The 18918-nt window shown below is 32.7% G+C and overlaps 2 protein-coding genes across 2 annotated transcripts in view; both read left to right on the forward strand.

Moving 5' to 3' along the window:
* The first annotated feature begins 54 nt into the window (after positions 1 to 54).
* LOC136988997 (uncharacterized) lies at positions 55 to 1227 on the forward strand. The gene is made up of 3 exons (XM_067287016.1): positions 55 to 277; positions 662 to 760; positions 839 to 1227. The coding sequence occupies exons 1-3, from the start codon at positions 172 to 174 to the stop codon at positions 1168 to 1170; spliced, it is 537 nt and encodes a 178-aa protein (XP_067143117.1). The 5' UTR covers positions 55 to 171; the 3' UTR covers positions 1171 to 1227.
* An 889-nt stretch (positions 1228 to 2116) lies between these two features.
* LOC136989102 (chromobox protein homolog 1-like) overlaps positions 2117 to 18918 on the forward strand; it is a 40899-nt gene continuing 24097 nt past the window's right edge. The window contains 1 exon segment of the mRNA XM_067287210.1: positions 2117 to 2262. The gene's annotated coding sequence lies outside the window, so the exon portion shown is untranslated.

Below are 18918 nucleotides of genomic sequence, written 5' to 3' on the forward strand. Positions count from 1 at the left end.
ACATAGAATTTTAATTAATTACTTATTTCAGTTAATGTTTAATTGAAAACTTCTGAGATTCTGTGAAATACGCGAATTTGCCCCAAAAATTGCTGATTTTCAAACACCATCTGGCGGAATTTCTCAATTATATCGTCGGCCATTTTATGTTGATCATATTGGATCATCATAATGTTTTCAGCTAATGTTATAGAGTCATGTCAAGAAGTTCCATCTACGCCTTTGTTTATTAAAAATATTATCGATCAAACTGTTCCCGAACAGATGAAAAAGTCAAGTACGCCATTAATTTTATTAAATTGGGTTAATGTCACCTATAGTTCCAAAATGGCGGCTCGTCTCTGATTCCAGCAAATAAAAGAAAGGAAACAGTGGGGACGCACGTTCTAACCTAACCTAACCTATTCTAATAATTTTGTTGGTAATAATTATGGTAATTTATTAGAATAGGTTAGGTTAGGTTAGAACGTGCGTCCCCACTGTTTCCTTTCTTTTATTTGCTGGAATCAGACGAATCGCCATTTTGGAACCATAGGTAACATTAACCCTAAATTGTAATATTAAACTTTCAACTTTTATATTTTAAATTAATGAAATACTGTATATATAAACCTCGTTTTATTTTATCATTTTTAATTTAATAAAACTTTTATTTTTTCAGGTGATCAAATGGTTCCTTCTAGTCCATTTGACAGACCTGTAAAGAATTTTAAAGATAGGATGGTTTCATCTATAACTCATGTTTATATAGCAAATAAGGGTAACTTTATTGAAAAATTTCAGCCAAAATTTCACTTATTTGATTGTAATCATTACATTTTATATAATAATAATCCAGAATCTCCATTACATTCTGCAAAAAAGAATTACAGTTCAAGTTTAAACAAAGAAATGCATAAATCAAATTCAACTAATACGGCTTCAAAAATAAATAACATAAATATTCAACTGTTTGGTGAAAGTTCCTGTACAGAAGACAAGTATTTTCATGACCAAAGTTTTGTTAGGAACAAAAATCCCTCTTCGAATTTAGACCGGTGGATCCTCCTTCAAAACCATAATCAGTCAAGATCCATTATTCAACAAGAAAGAGTACTGAAAATAGTCTCAGACAATAAGGTTATTCATACTAGAGCCTTTGTGCAACAAAAGAGATTTATGTCTATTTAATATTTAATGTAAAATGAAGATTGATGTAGAATAAAGTTTTGTTGAATGAATTTAAAATTTTTGAAAATTCTTAAAAAGTTTTACATTTTTTGGAATGGGTACATCTTGGGCGACAGACACTTAAAAATTTTAAATTACGATAGATAGAATATTCACGTGGTATTGCATATAACTATAATACGAATTAATACATTTAAAATAAAAATTTTTTTGAATTTCGTATACTTTTTTCTTTTAATATGTAACATGCGTAAATATGTTTGTTAATTACAAAATAATATTAATTAATAAATGAACTTTTTTTAAAACTCCGCCCTGTGGGCACTAAGATGGCCTCTTTTAGCAAACCCATTATGGGTTCAGCCAGGTCCACAATGGGGCGACCGAATGGTGAGGGCCGACATATCCGGACGGACCATCCCCCGAAAAATTCCTGGGGATTTTTCGACCCATCTGAATTCGATTCCGGGTTTCCCAGAGCGATAGGCTGTCACCTGGCCGCTCGGCCATTCGGCCTGTGGGCTCAACATATTTTAAGATGGACCACTCCGAAAAATTTTTGGGGTTTTTGATCGGTCCAGATTCGATTGCGGTTCTTTCAGAGCGGTAAGTTCAACCTTAACTGCTCGCCATCCAGCCGTCAAAGCGATGTATTAAAAAGAAAATAGTAAATTATTGATGAAATTTGTGCATTTCTACACGCGTCCATTATCAATCTCGTAGAAAATTTTTTTTATAATAATTACATTTCTCCACACGACACGATTGCAATTTTTAACTTCGGACTAATGAGCCGTCCAATTAATTTTCTCTTTATAATTTTAAAATTCGATTAAAATTTATAATCGAGACTAAAAAATGAGTTTTTAACAATATATTAAATAAAAGAAAATAAAAATAATCATATTTTTCGTTTCAATATTTTTTTTACGAATCTAACGACAAATTATTAAAGTTATTTTATTAAAGTTTATTTTCGTAAAATAATACTACCGAATTTGAAAATATTTTCCCGCCTTCTTTTTGCCGCCAAGCCGCTGGTACTGCGCACGCTCTATTGATTTTGATCGTTCTTAAAAGTCTGAACAAAAGGTGAGAAAATATTTAGTTTTTTTTTTGTGTAAATATTGATAAGCGTATAATGCTTTTTGGATGCGATTAGCGTCGTAGAATCTGCGTACTTTCTCGAAGAGAAATTATTTACCGATTTAATATCGTACAAGCATCATCATAATGGTATGTGATAAAAGTGCAACAAGAAATTTACTTCAGAAAGAAATCTGTTGCTATTTTGATTAATTATAATAAATACAATGATTAAATATATCTTTAGAAGCTATTTCAATAATAAAATTAAGTATTATCATTAGAAGTATTTATAAAAGTGAATTTTCTTTTTAATTTTTTAAGTTAACTGTATTAAGTATTTAAAATTAATTTTAAAACTTTGTTTTCTATTGTATCATAAATAATAATTTGATGTCTGTGGTTATTCATAACGGTACAAATCAATGTAAGACAGATTTGACAAGTATTGTTTAATTTGAATCCACTTTGTGTAATAACTTGGCATTGAATTTTAATTGCATTTATCACAAACATCTGACAAACGTATAAATTGTATATAAGTAGTTATAAACACTTTCAAAAAAACAAACTGATTAAAACTTGAATTTCAGTTGTAAAAGTGATTCGTAATATATACAATTATTATTATTAATTTCACTTTAATTCAAGTAATTCATTGAAATTTTATTAGTTTGATAATTAAAGAATTAATCCTCGAATAATAAAATAATGTAATCTTTGAAACTATTTCATCTTGTTTTTTGTATCGAATGAATTCTTCGTGTGCATCTTGTTCTTTGTTTCTTGTGAATAATCTTTTCTGTATGCTTTCACTTTTTTAGTAGTTATGAGGAATCTAATGATTATTTTTGCTTCCTTTTATCGTCTTTCCTTTGTTTAAATTCTTAACAATTTAAACTTTTTTCCAGTATTTTGATGTTTACTTTTGATTTGTTCTTAATAATTAGCCATACATCATATAGTTTGATTCTTTTAGCCTTGCTCCAAGTCTCTAGTTCTAAAGTTGTTTTTATTTTTCCTAAATAAATCTTTTCTGTATATTTTGTCAGTTTCTCAATGTTAATGTAGAATGATCTAAATATTTTTATTATAAATATGTATTTTAAGTCATTTTATTGCTGTTATTATTTATTTATATTATTAATTATTATTACTTTTTAAATTTAATTTGGTTTTTACATGCTGTGTGATCCATTGATGATGGTTTGGTATTTTTTGCAATCAAAACCTAGAAATTTTGATATTTTTGAATTATCGATAGGATCAATCATTGCCTCTAAATATCTTTTTTCTTTTTTATATCATACGTATACAGGTATCCCTTGATTAATGCAATTAATCCCTCAATGCTACTGCAAATATCAAAATTGGATTAATTAAATATGGTATCTATGTTAAGCAAAGAGAGCTGGTAAAGCCATGTTAATTGAAACATCTGCCACTTATATAAGGGAATTGCTGCAATTAATTTTGTGCATTAAGCAAAACTGCATTAAGCAAGGGATACCTGTATATTATGAACTGCTTGTAATCTACATTGCCATACAATTTCAGCTTGAATGAGACAGTTGGGACCTAATCAGAGCTGTAGACCATGCATGCCCATAAACAATTAGTTATACACTGTTAGTTGTCACGAGAGAGAGAGGGCTCACATTTAGATTGTGGTTTGATGTAAATACCTGGAACTTTTGAAAGAGCCAGAAGTTATATGCACGAGAGGGTTGAGTAGGATAGTTCTAGAACAGGTCGGCAATCTTTTAGTGATGTTGTGCCAAATGTAAGTTATAGTGTTATTCCGAGTACTGACATGATTCTATCAAATTTATTATATATGTTATGAATATTAGTCCGGTTATAACTGACTTCAAAAATGTATACTTTTGAAGTTAAGTTGTTAATTGATTTATGTTATTACATGTGAAGCGCTTGCATAAAGCCTGGTACTCAATGCAGAAACGGAGGACAGAAACCGTCAATAGAACAGCAAAATGACATCACTTTTGCTGTCGAAGCTGATGGAATATGAAGTTGAAAATTTATAACTTTTGCCATTGCAGAAAGCAGAATGGTAAAAATTAGACCAATAGGAAGGGCGTCGGCAATGTTGTCATAAAGATCACATGGGATAATAGCATTCAACCTATGGCAGTTGGCAAAGCTAAAAAGCTTTTATTTATATACTAATATGCTGATATTTCATTTATACACTATATTACTATCTGATTTTAATATTAACATTGAATAGAAGTACTTACTGTGTAAAGTGTTCGGAATGGTATAATCGTAATTCGGTTATGATAGTATTCGATGTTCCTAACTTTCAATGATTTAGAATATTCTTTTCTATCCAAATTCTTTGTTTTTGAGCTTTTTTATTTGCAATAATATTGTAGGCAAACTTAGAAAGTTTAATTGATATAACAAAGCAATCCCAGTAGGCAGCGCCATTTTTCGATTACTGGCACGTGGCCTACCAACTGTAGTAGCTGTTTATATTTACAGCTGGCAGATGGTGTACATTTCAATTGTAGGGTACTTTCCACATGTGAGTACACGCAACATGGAAAGACAGCAGAACGGCAACCATTTTTGCATGTGAATACCAGACTTAACACATAAATGGAGACTGAGTGTAAACACATGCACTGTAATAGAAATACAGTAATACCCCGACTTACGTGAACCCAGAGTTACGCGACTTTCAAATCTCACCGATTTGTCTTTTGTTTGAGCGCCACGCAACTCTTGGTTACTCACTCCCCCACACTATTGTTCTGCTTACATGTTCGGACGTGTCGCGCGGAATCAACATAGCTACAATTTATTTCTGTGTTTGTTATATCTACGGAGACTTGAGAGACTACTATGTCATCCAAACGAAGTAGAACTGATTTTTCTGCATTAAACAAGAAAAGAAACACTTTATCTTTGGAATGTAAAGATAACATTATTAAAGACTTTGATACAAAAATGAAAATTTGTGAATTGGCAAGAAGTTTGATCTACTAGAATCTATGGTCAGAATAATTTTAAAAGATAAAGAAAAAATTTTCAAAGCTGTGAAAACTTGACAAAAGACCTGAGTTCAATTGAAAAGTGGTTACAAATTTTAGAAAATATAGACTCCAACGCAGAGCGCATTTCTTCTACAAAACAAGAAATAAAAAAATTATTAGCATGCTATGAGGAAATTTTGCAGGAGAAAAAAAATCTTTGAGCCGTCAGATGAATTTGTTAGATTTTATGAAGCCTTCTACATCAAAATATCACGATTTTGTGATTTTAATAATATAATTTGTTATACATATGTATTATCTAAGATTTTATGAAACCTTTTTTTCTAAATTATTGTTTTCTTTAGTCTTCATCCCAAATTAAAAATAATTTGTATGTATTTATATGTGAAATTATACCCCGTCTTACGCAAATTCGACTTACATGGTAATTGCTCAGTCCCACCTATCGCGTAAGTTTAGGATATTACTGTATACAAACAAAGGATTTGTTTTTAAGGTACCACAGCCTTCTCTGAACTATGACTTTCCATTTAAATGTGTAATTAATAATTAAAATATAATTTTTATTACATTTCTATTCAATCAGAGTGCCACTGAAAATCGTCCTGCATGCCACAGGTTGCCAATACCTGTTCTAGAAAATGATGTCTTCTAGGTGACTATTTTTTGCATTGCAGGAGTAAATTGCTTGAGGGTGATGGGTTTCAGGGTGTTCAGTGTCAGTGAAGATAGTATAATTTGTTTTTGGAGGCACAAATGTGCTGGGTCAGAGATGATAGTATAATGGTTTCGGAGCCACAAAGTTACTATATCTGTGGAGCAATTGGCAACAATTAACTGAATTGGCCATAGTAATCGTATTAAAATGGCAGAATAGGGACAACAGGTTAGAAGGTCACGGGAAAGCTAGTTCATCTTTATTGTTGATACATTTTTCTTCCCATGTTACTTTATGTATACATATTGCTTCCATCCATTGTGACAATAAAGATGAACTAGCATTATCAATAGCCTGGCAAACTCTGGTTTATGATACATGATAAGGCAAAAGTTATACTTCTATCAACTGTACATGCGCAAAATTACAAGGACTATGCGAGTTTCCTTGGAATGTTCCGTTTCAGAATTCGCTTTGAAAAAGATTTGTTCCACTAAATATTTTTGTCCGTTGTTCGTTCACCTGAAGAAGAGCCTGAGGTTCGAAAATGTTAGTGAAAGAAAATATATGGAAAGTAGCACTGTTTTGGCTTGAGTTTGAAGTAAGTCTCAGTTTAGTGTGTCTGGAAGTTTCTATACATTGTTTATAAGAGTTGTTATATTTTAAATTATAATTACTATCAAAATAGGTATTATGAGCAAATTTCTATTAGTAATTTTAAAATCAGTTATATTCTCAATTCTATATTTCTGCAGTTTTGTAGTTCTTGCAGTATCTTAACGGCAGTGCAACTGTGGCACTGCAGTATGGAAAAATACATAAACCTTCTCTGGAAACTTGTGGCTAGCACCCCTGAAATCAGCCTTGCTAAACACACAACAGGCTTAATGGAGTGCATGGCATGGTTGCAGTCATGTCCCAGAAGTAATAGTTGCAATGGCATTACTTGTTTTATGAGCTTTTAGCAGTCTCTAGTAAAAGTGGACAGTTGAGAAATAGTTTCAGATTTTTTCACTTTTAAATTTTACCCCATTTTTGATGGTCTTCAAAATTTCACATAGGATGATTTTGGAAGGGTTATATATCATAGTCACATGTAGACTATTGGTTTGTTTGAATTTTTTACTTCTACATGCATGGTCTACAGTTCTGATAAGGTCTCAACTGCCTCATTCAGAGCTGCATTTCTACCTTACAGTGCTTCTATTGAGTTATTCTCTTACTACTATACTTACTTTAGTAGTATCTAGAAGCAAGGAATGATGGTATTAGTAATCACAGATTAAGGACCAGATAGCTGATTGCCATAGAATCTTTGGTAGTCTTTTAGAATCAGTGCCCTCACTGGTAACAGGTGGAAACAGGCTATTCCAAGGATGGTGAATCTTTTTGAGTCCACATGCTATTGTCAGAAATCAGGTTAAGGTGTGAGACCCAACTTACTCTCTGACGACGGAATGGCGAATCTCGCTCACAGTGTCAGTGGATGGCGTGAATTTGGGCAAGTGGGAGGGTTAGCAGGGTCATCAATAAGATGTCAGCAATACACAAAAAATGGCCCTCATTGAAATAAATGTAACACATTTAAATACAGCAAGAGATTACAAACGAAAGGAAAGATTATAGATGTAGCATAACTAAGTTACCTTCGTAAGGCAACCTAACAATAACAGAAGTTCCATTTAGCGAGGCAAGCAAAGATTCTTGCGGTTAGCTAGTTCCATTAACTAAGTCTAACTTTCTCTCTCGGTAGAATTTAGATTGTAACTTTACAAAAAACTTTAAAGTAATACCTCTATTAGTGCTTGTTCGTAAGACAAAGTTTCAAGAAGGGGGTGAGGCTTGTTGTGGAGATTTCCTTTGGTGGTCGCACTGATGTTCAGGTGCGATTCCTTTTTATACACGGTTGATGATTTATATGATTTCTCTCAGGTGATTTTGATTTAATGCATTTGAAAGTCTGAGTTGGGTCTGGGTTTTGCTGATACAGGCTGTCAAGAATTGGATGTTTCGACAAATTATGGATATTTTCTATCCATTATTGTTACTCGTCTTATCTCGTAATTCCTTCTGTTTGACAGTTTGTTATCAGGACTAATTGAATGTTTTGGCTAAGGTTTTAACCCAAGTCCTGACATTGTAATAATTGTTGACTTAGATAAAAGTGATCAAATATCTCTCCATCAAGGAATCTCAAGAAATAAGATGTACAGTTTGTCCCTTTTGTTTTCCTTCTCCCGTTTGACCTTATCGTTACCCTCTGTCTTGTAGTAAGTTATGTTATTACGTTAATTAAAATTTGCTGAATGCGGATCTGAACGAAAGTGGAAATGGAAAAAAAATAGAAATCTCACGCTATACAGTAAGCGTACTTATCTTTAAAAATGTTTGTGTGCCGAAGTTCTAAACTTTGAATAACTATGTTGAATGAATAAAATAAATGATGATTACTGTAGGTGATAAACCAAAAGAATGATTGAAAAAGATAAATGATAAACTGAAATTGTATGATATGTTACGTGCCACAGGTTTGTCACTCTTGGTCTAATCTATTACATGTTTACTCCTTTCAAAATTATGATTTTATTAATTTTTTTTAAACAATTAGTCTCCAAGCTCAATAGTATTGATAGTTAAAATGACGTATTTTAAGAAATGTGATAACTAATTACAGTTTGTGTTAATAATTCACAATTTTGTTGTTTTTTTCATACAATGTAATAATTTTGATTTTGTATTGATCAATAATATCTTTAACCTTTAATCTCAAAAGACACTGTGGCCATTTTGCCTTTTGCAAGTGCCACAAAAATACAAAATAAACAAACAACAATAGAAAATTAACCAAAAAAAAGTGAAGAAAGTAATTTTCTGCATTAAAACAGAAAAGGCATAAGTTATCTGTTATAGCCAAAAACCCTTCAGAAAATTTACTTTGCCCTTCTTCCTTCATTCTTCAATTCTTTTTGGTGTATATCAATTATCATTTTTAGATATTGAGTATGCAGGAAAAAGTGTTTGATCAGCAGAATCATCGGTTTTTTTTTTTTTTTTCAGTTAAAACGTTCTTACTTTAAAGATCTGACTGAGAGGTTTTTCTTGTGTTTGAGTTAAATTTCTTCTTGTTAGTCATTTTTTGAAAATCTCTGTAATAAATTCCAGTATTTTATCATTTGAAAGACTAGGGCAGTTTGTCCAATTGAAAGTTGTGTTGCGGGTTTTATAAGAAGTTATAATTTAGACAATGGCAGTAGTTTTTCTTCTTGTGATGATTTTCAAAAATGTTTGAAAGATAACTGTTATGTGTTTTAAGCTTTATAAATTTAAAGGAGAGAAGTATAGTTTGCTTTGTGTATAAAGTTTTTATGTTGTTGATTTTTTTCTTGTTGATAACTATTGGAAATTAATTTGTAGTAGTGTAATTTGAAGATGGCTCTCATTAGGTGATTTTTGTTGTGTTTGCAGATGGTTAATGATATAATCAGATGTAGTTCTCCATATAGTTATACCGTATTGAATTTTCGGTTCTGTACAGATGTCATAGTCGTTGTGCAGTCAAACCTGTTTTTATGCGGTCTTTTTTTCGTGTGATTTTTTTATGTGAATTTTTAATTTGTGTGATTTTTTTATTTGTGCGGTATAATTGGCGACTAGTCTCGTGCGATTCGTCATGTCTCACGTTGACTTATTATAGCTAAATAAACTTATTATAGCATAAATGAACTTATTATAGTAATATTATTGCATGAATATGCGAAAAATGAAATAATTTATTTTTAAGTCAAAAAAACACCACCTGGACAAAAATATGTAAAACAGACGATAGACGAGACGATGCAGTCAAGTGCTGACATCTGTTGTCAATAAATTCTATTTTGTACGGTTTTGAGTTATTTTCTATGTGAGACTTTTTTATGCGGTCCCTATTGACCGCATAAAAAAATATTTTTTTTAATTGTGTTGCGAAAACTATTTTTTATAGCCACTCTTAAAGTTTCGTGCAATTTTTTTTTTTTTTTTTATGCAGTCCCTATCCACCACATAAAAACAGGTTTGACTGTATTGTATTTGTTTAGGAAATTCTGTATTTTTCTGATTATGCCAGTAAACTTAGCGACAGTTTTTGTTAAATTTTTGATATGTTTGTTTATCTGAGTTTATCATCTATCAAAACTTCGAGATATTTTATGCAGTTATTCTTTTCATTTATTACTATTTGAAGTTGTTCCTTGTCAGCGTTTTTATTTTTATTTACAAAGTAAAGATATTTTGTTTTGTTCACGTTTAGTTTTAGCATATTTTAGCTCATATAATCAGTTAGTTTGCAAAGGATGTTACAGTAGAGCAGGGATGGGCAACCTTTTTCTACGTAAGGGCCGCATTTCAAAACTTTTGAACTGACGCGGGCCGCACACAAGAGAAAAGAGGGGGTACTGTCGGTAAATCACAATTCTTTATTCATATATAATTATAAATTAGCATAGGTATACTTAATATAGCTTCTGGCACTGATCTAAACGTAATATATCGGAAATATTTAGCCAAATATTAGTCACCGCTAGTTTTAAATTCGTTTCCATTTGTCTGTTAGTCGGTTTCTTGTTTTAATTTTTACTAAACTCATTGCAAAAAAAAACTATTTACAAATATAAGTTGTAGAAAATAACGTTTGAATTTTTGTTCAATATCTCATTAAGCTGGGAAATTGATATATTTATTCATATTTTATGTCACGCAGGCCGCAAAAATATTACTACGGGCCGCATGCGGCCCGAGGGCCGCGGGTTGCCCATCCCTGCAGTAGAGCATCGATTATCCGACTTAATTGGGGACTGGGGTTGGTTGGATAACTGAAAAGTCGGATAACCGAAAAGTATGAAAAAATACATTATTAGTATAGTGTATTAGGCCTGGTTTAAATACTAGCCTCCCTTTCATGGTCGAGCCAGTGCTGCCAGCTAAAACATGCAAAAATTTAACAAAAATAATATTAAAGTAGCCAAGACATAACCAAATATTGTAGCGCCACATCACTAGCGGACATTTGAATTTGCCGACTAGAACGCGGTCAGTTAATCAGGGGTCGGATAATCGATGCTCTACTGTATTTAATTCTTGTTGCGCTGCTTGGGGATTATTATTGGAATGTACAGTAGAGAGTTGTTTATCCGAATCAATTGGGGACTGGGGTTGTTCGGATAACTGATTTTTCAGATAACCGATTATGTATGAAAAAATATATTAACTTGTTCGATGTTGAAATTTTTCTCCATTGCATGTTGCTTTGTGTTGAATTTTTCTCCGTTGCGTGTCGCTTCGTGTTGAATTTTCGTCAATTTTAAGCCTAACGAAAATTTTTATAATAATAATCGAGGCTATTGTATTGTTAAAAATTATTTCTTTATTTTGTACAAACAAAATAAATATATTGAAAAATATAAAAACATAAAAATTATACTTTAGAAGTAAATCTAGTATCAAAAAAGTTTGATTCAGCATGACACAGTTCGACTGGAAAGCATTCGGATAACCGGTGTTCGGATAAATGACTCTCTACTGTATTAGGACAATATCATCTGCTTATGCTATTACTTTTGCTTTTGGTATCATTTCAAATAGGCCATTCAAGTAGATATTAAAGAGTAACTGTGCAAGTATTGATCCTTGGAGGATTCCGGTTTTAGGTGAGGAACTTTTTGAATACGCATTGTTTACTAATACTTGATATCTTCGGTTTAACAAATACGACATTAACCATTGTAGAGGCATTCCTCTTAAGCCAATATTAAAAAGTTTTTTCAAGAATTCGGAGGTCCACGCTGTCAAAAGCTTTTGGTAAGTCCAGAAATAAGGCCATTACTGAAATTGACCGTCTAATTTATTCGTAGCTTCCTGTTTGAAATGTAATAATGCGTCTATTGTGGAGAAGTTTTGTCTGTAAGCATATTGATGACAATGAATCATGTTCAGATTGGCAATGTATTTCCAGAATTTTTATAGAAGATTTTCTCTATTATTTTCACTAGCATGGGGATGATGGTAATTTTCTATGCCGCTTTTAGATCCTTTATTTTTGTATATCAGTATGACCATATTGTAATTTAATTTATTCGGAAAGGTTCCTGTTTCAATGGATTTGTTTATTAGAAAAGAAAGAGTAGGCCTAGCAAGGATGATATCTGCAATTGCTTCTTCTTCTTCTTCTCCTCCTGGTTTATATGGAAATTATAGCCTTAGTCTGCTTTCTCTCTGACTGGCGTCGCCATCTACCTAGGCAAATCAGCCTGTTCATAAAATGTATCTCTCGAGTGCATTCAAATGTTTCCTAGGGTGAGTGTCCGGTTTTGGCCAATATATTGGAGACAGAGTTCTTACTATAGTGATGTCCAATGAAAGACTACGACCTAGCTTCTGGCGGGCCTCCGCGTAATTCAGGTAGTGCAACCAGTAGTGATCAGTTGTCTCAGCTTCCCTACAATGAGGGCAGTCTGGGATGGGGTGTGAGCCTCGTGAGTGAGGGAATGCATTTAGAGGTGCCGTTTCCGTCCTGAGGCGGGCTAGCAGCGTCTCTGCCCTCCGTGTCGAGGCAAAATTGTATGGCCAGGGGTTAAAAAGCCAGAGGTGGTCCCTCCCCTTGTTCTGGTGGACTGCTGACCATACATCTGTTAGTGAGTTGCGTATCCGATCGCTCGTGAGGCGGTAGATGTCCGTGGGCACGAGGGGCCCCTGCCAAGAGCCGGTGAGGCTTTCCCTCCTCACAGCTCTGTCAGCCTTTTCGTTTATTGTAATACCGGAGTGACCGGGAGTCCATATGAGTACTAGGGGAGCTGGAAAAGAGTGGATTGAAGCGGCTAGGTCTATTTTTATTGCCAGCGAGGTGAGGTCGACATTAGCTATGGCTTGTAGTACTGACCTACTGTCGGTGAAAATCGTAGTAGGCCAGGGTTTTTGGAGGCTAAGGAAGATGGCCTGCTGGATCCCTGTTGCCTCCATCCCAAAAATACCACAGTTCTTCTCGAGCCCCCATGTCTCACGGTGATTCCAGGTCAGGAGGAATATCCCTGTCATCGTCCTATTATGTGTTTTTGAGGCTTCAGTCCTAATTAGTGTCCAACCTTGTTAGTGTTTGTTCACGAGCTTGTCAAAGAGCGGCCTGTATTCTCCCTGGTGGCTAAGATTGACTTTCTGATAGGTTGTGAGATTTAACTTTTGTTGAATATGTGCAGTGTTAGGTGGGAGCATCCTTTGCCGATGGATGAGGGCGATGAATATGCCAATTTGACTCAGGTGTGAGAAAGCCCGAGAGACGTAGGGCTCCTGGTATCGGCGCCAATTATAGTACCCTAGGCCTGAAAATACCATTAATTTCACTTACAAGGGAACTGTCGGAGTGTCATCTAATAGATTTTAATAAAATTTAGTTAATAATTACGTTAAAAGTATACAAACTCTATGACAAATTTCTAGTATTCACTAAAAGTGTTAATCAGAGTTATTAGCAATCAAATGTCGTACTATTTTATAGTACTTAAACACAAATATGCAAATTTTTAGAAGTGAAAGGGTCGCGGAGGAAGACGGCGATATTACATTTAGAATAAATTCTGGAATTTTCGAAAATGGGAGAATTAAATGTAAATATTCAAAACATTATAGCAGAATTTAAACGTTTATGTGATAATGTTTGGCCTACAGAAAATATTTGTAGGCCTAATATTTCAGACGTTGATAAACAGGTAGCCAAACTGCTTTTTAATGCATTTAGCGATATTTTAAGTAGTTATGTAAGTAGAGATGACGAAGAGTTTTGTCAGATGGAAAATAATAATTTGATTATAGATAGGCCTATTTCAGATAATAAAATAACACGTCTGCTTCTAGAGAAAGAAACTGATAACGCAGACACTGACTGTGAATCGGGATATTCAGATGATGAAAAATTCGATAAGAATATAATCTCAACAAAACGAAAAGAAGAAATTCTTAACTTGCATAAGAAACACCCAAAATGGAAATTACACACATTACAGCGGAAAGGAGCTAAAGAATTAAAACGTTTTAGTGATTTATATAAATGGGAAAAACAATTTAAATCTCGAAAGCATAGAATTGAAACGTTAAAAATCATTAAAGAACATACTAAACAAATGTTTGACGAAGCTCGAGGCAGCTATAAAATTGTTAAAGGAAATCAATTAAAAATATGGGCATTACAGAAATTTCTTCAACTGAATAGTTCAATTAAGTTTACCGCTAGTGATTCTTGGGTTGCAAAATTTAAAAAAGAATATAGATTAGTATCTCGAAAGATTACAAAACTTGTAAATAAAACAGAAATAGTGAACGAAAAGGATATATTAGTAAAAGCTGCGCAATTTCAAACAACAGTAAAAAATTTATTGCCGTCTTATTCACGTAACTTCATATTCAATACGGATCAGTGTGGTTTTTCATACGAAATGATTTCACCAAGAACACTTTCATATAAAGGAGAAAAAAACACTATTGGATTTGCACATTCTCCAAGTAATAAAGTAACGCATTCCTACACTGTTCAATATTTAATTAATGCTAACGGACAAGTTGTAGGTAATGTATTTATTTGCTTACAAGAGGCTCATGGAACCTTTGGACGTAGAGTTCAAGCATCGCTGTTCAATGCCCCAAACGTAACTGTTACAGCTAGCTCATCTGGCAAATTATCTACAGCAATTATTACAAACTATGTAAAAGACGTATTATCTCCAAATATAACAGAAAACTCTTTATTAATAATTGACTCGTGGAGTGGACAAACAAATATTAATATTTATAATACAGTATTTCAAACATCTACAAATCAAAATTCATGCGAAATATTAATTATTCCACCAAAGTGTACGTCTATATGCCAACCTTTAGATGTCGGATTTCATAGACAATTAAAACTTTTAGCTAAAGAAATTTTAAATGCTATACAATTATTCTGTAATGATTCTTCGATGAAATTGTTTTGGACAACTAGAAATGGCATTATAAAATTACATTCGATTCTTCATCATCAATTATCTGCGCCAATATTTAATAATTTGATTAAACATGCATGGTTCGCTTCTGGACTCATAAATGAAAAGTGTCAATTCTTAAATGTAAAACAAGTTTGTTTTTCTTTTTTAAACACTGACAGTTTAAATTGTGTCGAGAGTAATTGCGAAAATCTTCGATTTGTTAAATGTGCACGATGCCAACAGATTCTTTGTTTATTTTGCTTTGTTGAAAAATATCATGTAAATAGTTGTCCATCTAATAATTTGTGAATATAATAACTTTTAAATATATCTATTAAAATGTATTTATTTATTACGTTTCGATTGTTTTCTTTATATTTATTCTATCAATACTTTTATATTAAATTTCATTGTTAAAGTAGTATATATATCTAATCTTTTATAATATTTATTTGAGTTATTTCTTCTTCTACTCTGTAAATGTAATACAGTGATACCTCTGTTTTCGTAGTGTTTAATACTAAAAAAATTAAGAAATTAATATAAAATGAGTATAAAAAACTAATACAATGGTCTCCGAAACAGAATCACCATCTAACTGTTTTTGATTGATCGAAATTAATAATAACTGTTCGGCCTCTTCAATTGTTTGCGGTCTCTGTTTCATTAGCACATTTACGCCTTTCGCTACATTAGCCTCCTTTTTGCTTCCTTTTTCGCCACAACGAAACTTATCGTGGATGACGACTTCCCGAAAAGTACATGCGACCGATTTCAGCAATTTTAATGCCAGTCACGTATTTTTTAATGATTTCCTTCAACTCGATCGTGTTCCTGGCCTTGTTCGAAGGGCTACTGGCTCTGGAAACTTTCTTTGGTCCCTCGATGGAACTAAAAAGAATGGAAGCAATGAAATTGTTTGGTTAGACGCGCGGAGTAATGCTCGTACAGCAAAAAACACCGCCACAAGGACTTGTGAGCAGAAAAATGCGTGGGTCGCTCTTTGTTTTCGCAAAATTAGCAACGAGATCATGTGGCACACCGACGAAATCCGAGGCAAATTTTTTGCAAAAAATCGACGAAAACCAAAGTCAACGAAAATCGAGGTATTACTGTATCTTCCTCCGCAACCCTTTCACTACTAAAAATTTTCATATTTGTGTTAAACTACTATAAAATAGTACGACATTTGATTGCTATTAATCCTGATTAACACTTTTAGTAAACATTACAAATTTAATATAGAGTTTGTATACTTTTAACGTAATTAAACTAAATTTTATTAATTCTTCTCCATTTTCGAAAATTCCAGAATTTATTCTAAATGTAATATTGCAGTCTTCCTCCGCGACCCTTTCACTTCTAAAAATTTGCATATTTGTGTTAAAGTACTATAAAATAGTATGACATTTGATTGCTAATAACTCTGATTAACACTTTTAGTGAATACTAGAAATTTGTCATAGACTTCGTATACTTTTAACGTAATTATTAACTAAATTTTATTAAAATCTATTAGATGACACTCCGACAGTTCCCTTGTTAGTAATTTACCACAAATGCTTTTAACATAAATGTCATCAATAGTGAAGGAAGAATGTGTGGATCTGATTGTGAATACAACAAAGGGAGTCAATATAATACTGATGCCTATGCTTTTTTCATTGTGAAGATGACATCTCTGAATTACATTTAGCTGCAACATTTAATCATTTGCTTGTTACTGGAACAAATTCTTTTGATTCTGTTTCAATAATTCCTAATATTTTTCAGACTATATTTGACACCTGCATGGTAATATTATTTTATTGTTATTTCTGAAAGTAGTTTTGAATTTAAGTAGAAACACTACCTCAAACTGGATGTATGCAATATAAGAACATTTCCAAATGCAATATCCAGTTGCACAACAAACATTTTTAAATTTAACTTGTTCAATTTGCATTCTACCAGTAGAATCTGAGGATGACTTTTTTTAAAGGTTGAAAATGTTTGTTCTTTTAACTGGATATCAGGTTTGGAAGTGCTCTTATTTTGAATTTAAGCATAATTTTATTTGTAATTTATTACATTGGTACTTCATATAATGTACTTAATTCGTTCCAGGTGTACGTCCATTAAGTGAAACGTCCGTTATACGAAACGCATTTTCCCTTAGAAATACATGTTAAAACATCTAATTCGTTCTGCAGCATAAAATAATCGTACTGTATCATAAAAAATTGAACATGGGGTGCGTTCTTTTATTTCTCCGTGTAACTCTGCGCGAGCAACATCCATTTAAAAATTCCTGTGGAACGCATTCCTAAATTTCGGTGGGAGTGCACGCCGTCGAACGGCAAAAACGGCCGCTTGTAGCAGTAGTTTACGGTGGAAAGCAACATGGCTTCCTCCATGGCTCAGATAGTTTCGTTTCCGGGTCCATTATGTGGTTTTATGAATGAGAATTTAGAAGTTGTGAAAGCGCGAGTTAGCGCATGCGGTGATATAAATGTCTCTACGAATTTTTTTTCGGGGCTATTTTGAATGCTCTTTCAACAAATAATCCATTTTATGGTTAAATTTTACAATTGATACCCTTCTTTTATCTCTAAAAATGCATATTTTAAAAATCATACATTCTTCTTCAATACTATCGATAGTATGAGTGCCACTATCTTTCTTTTTTTCACCGTCATTTCTAAATGCCTACAAACAGCAGCACATTCCCATAGTAGCGGAGATGCAGAGCGACTGCTATTAAAGAACGCACCCACGAAGCAGTCACTAATTATGCCGGAAAGTCCATTGTTTACAGCCAGTCCGTTGCTCAAGTCATGTAACGGCCAAACAGAAAGTCTGTTGTTCGCAGCGTCCGTTATTCGAGGCGTACGTTATACGAGGTACCACTGTATATGTTTATAACAACACTTTATTGATGATCTTTCACTTTGTCTGAACTTACAACACAATCAGAACAATTTTACAAATATATTGTCAATCTCTCTCTATCCCAGAGACTGTAGGTATAACAATTCACTTTGACTTTTGTGCTACAACAACTAGCACCACATAATGGGAAAATCCTGAGAGATCCATTACATGTTAAATTTAGATGAAAGTAAAGATGAAAAACCAAAGAAAAGCTTGTTCCCACCTGAACTTGTCAGTGATCAAGTCTTTATTTGTATGAAGAGGAATGTTGTGTCACAGTTTGTTGTTTTCCATCTATCAGTTTATATATGTATTATCTATAGTTTTGTTTTTTGACAAAATGGTAATCTGTTTAAGAAGTCAGTTCAAATTTACAAAATTCTGTGCAGTTTACAAGTGATATGTATGGACAGATTTAATGAATAGCAGATTTTACTTTGAAACGACTTTTCCATTATATTTCTGATTTAAAGAATTGGTCTTATGAATTAAAAAAAAAAAAAAAAATAGAAGAAAGTCTCACTGCTAAGTATATAAAAGACATAATGGAGGAAATTTTAGTTTTTGGGGTATTGCAAAAAGTAAAATTATTGCTTATCTGATTATGCTGCAAATGCAACAAAAGCTATTGAGTTATTGCTTGGAAAAGAGAATCAAATTAATTGCTTTGCACATTCTCTAAGTTTGCTTGTTAAACAGACAGTTACAAATGTGCCTGATTTTTTGTAAAATTCTTGAGAAAAAGCAGTTGTTACTTTTTCATAAAAATAATAGCATTGCTAGTAAACTTGAAAAACAACAAAAAGAAAATGATCATATTATACTGAAATTAATACCAGAAGTCTATACTAGATAGAATTCAGTTTATTTAAGGCTTGAATGTTTTGTAAAGTTGAAAGATGATGATATGGTTGTTTTGCAAAATGTTAATAATTGCAGTTTAAATGTTAACTAATAGTTTGACATTTTCTCCCATAATTTGGACTACTTGGGATATTGTTGGATGCATTTGTGGTAGATATGTAAAATTTGAATAAATTAATGGATTGACAAAATAGATAAAAAGGTTATTTTTGTATAT

The sequence above is a fragment of the Centruroides vittatus genome, unplaced genomic scaffold (genome assembly GCF_030686945.1).
Source record: "Centruroides vittatus isolate TY-2023 unplaced genomic scaffold, ASM3068694v2 scaffold_435, whole genome shotgun sequence".
Lineage (NCBI taxonomy): Eukaryota > Metazoa > Arthropoda > Arachnida > Scorpiones > Buthidae > Centruroides > Centruroides vittatus.

Coding starts and splice junctions, on each gene's coding strand:
- LOC136988997 (XM_067287016.1), top strand. CDS start 172: ATGTTTTCAGCTAATGTTATAGAGTCATGTCAAGAAGTTCCATCTACG. Junction 278..661: donor CGAACAGATGAAAAAGTCAA/GTACGCCATTAA, acceptor TTATTTTTTCAG/GTGATCAAATGGTTCCTTCT. Junction 761..838: donor TGTTTATATAGCAAATAAGG/GTAACTTTATTG, acceptor ATAATAATCCAG/AATCTCCATTACATTCTGCA.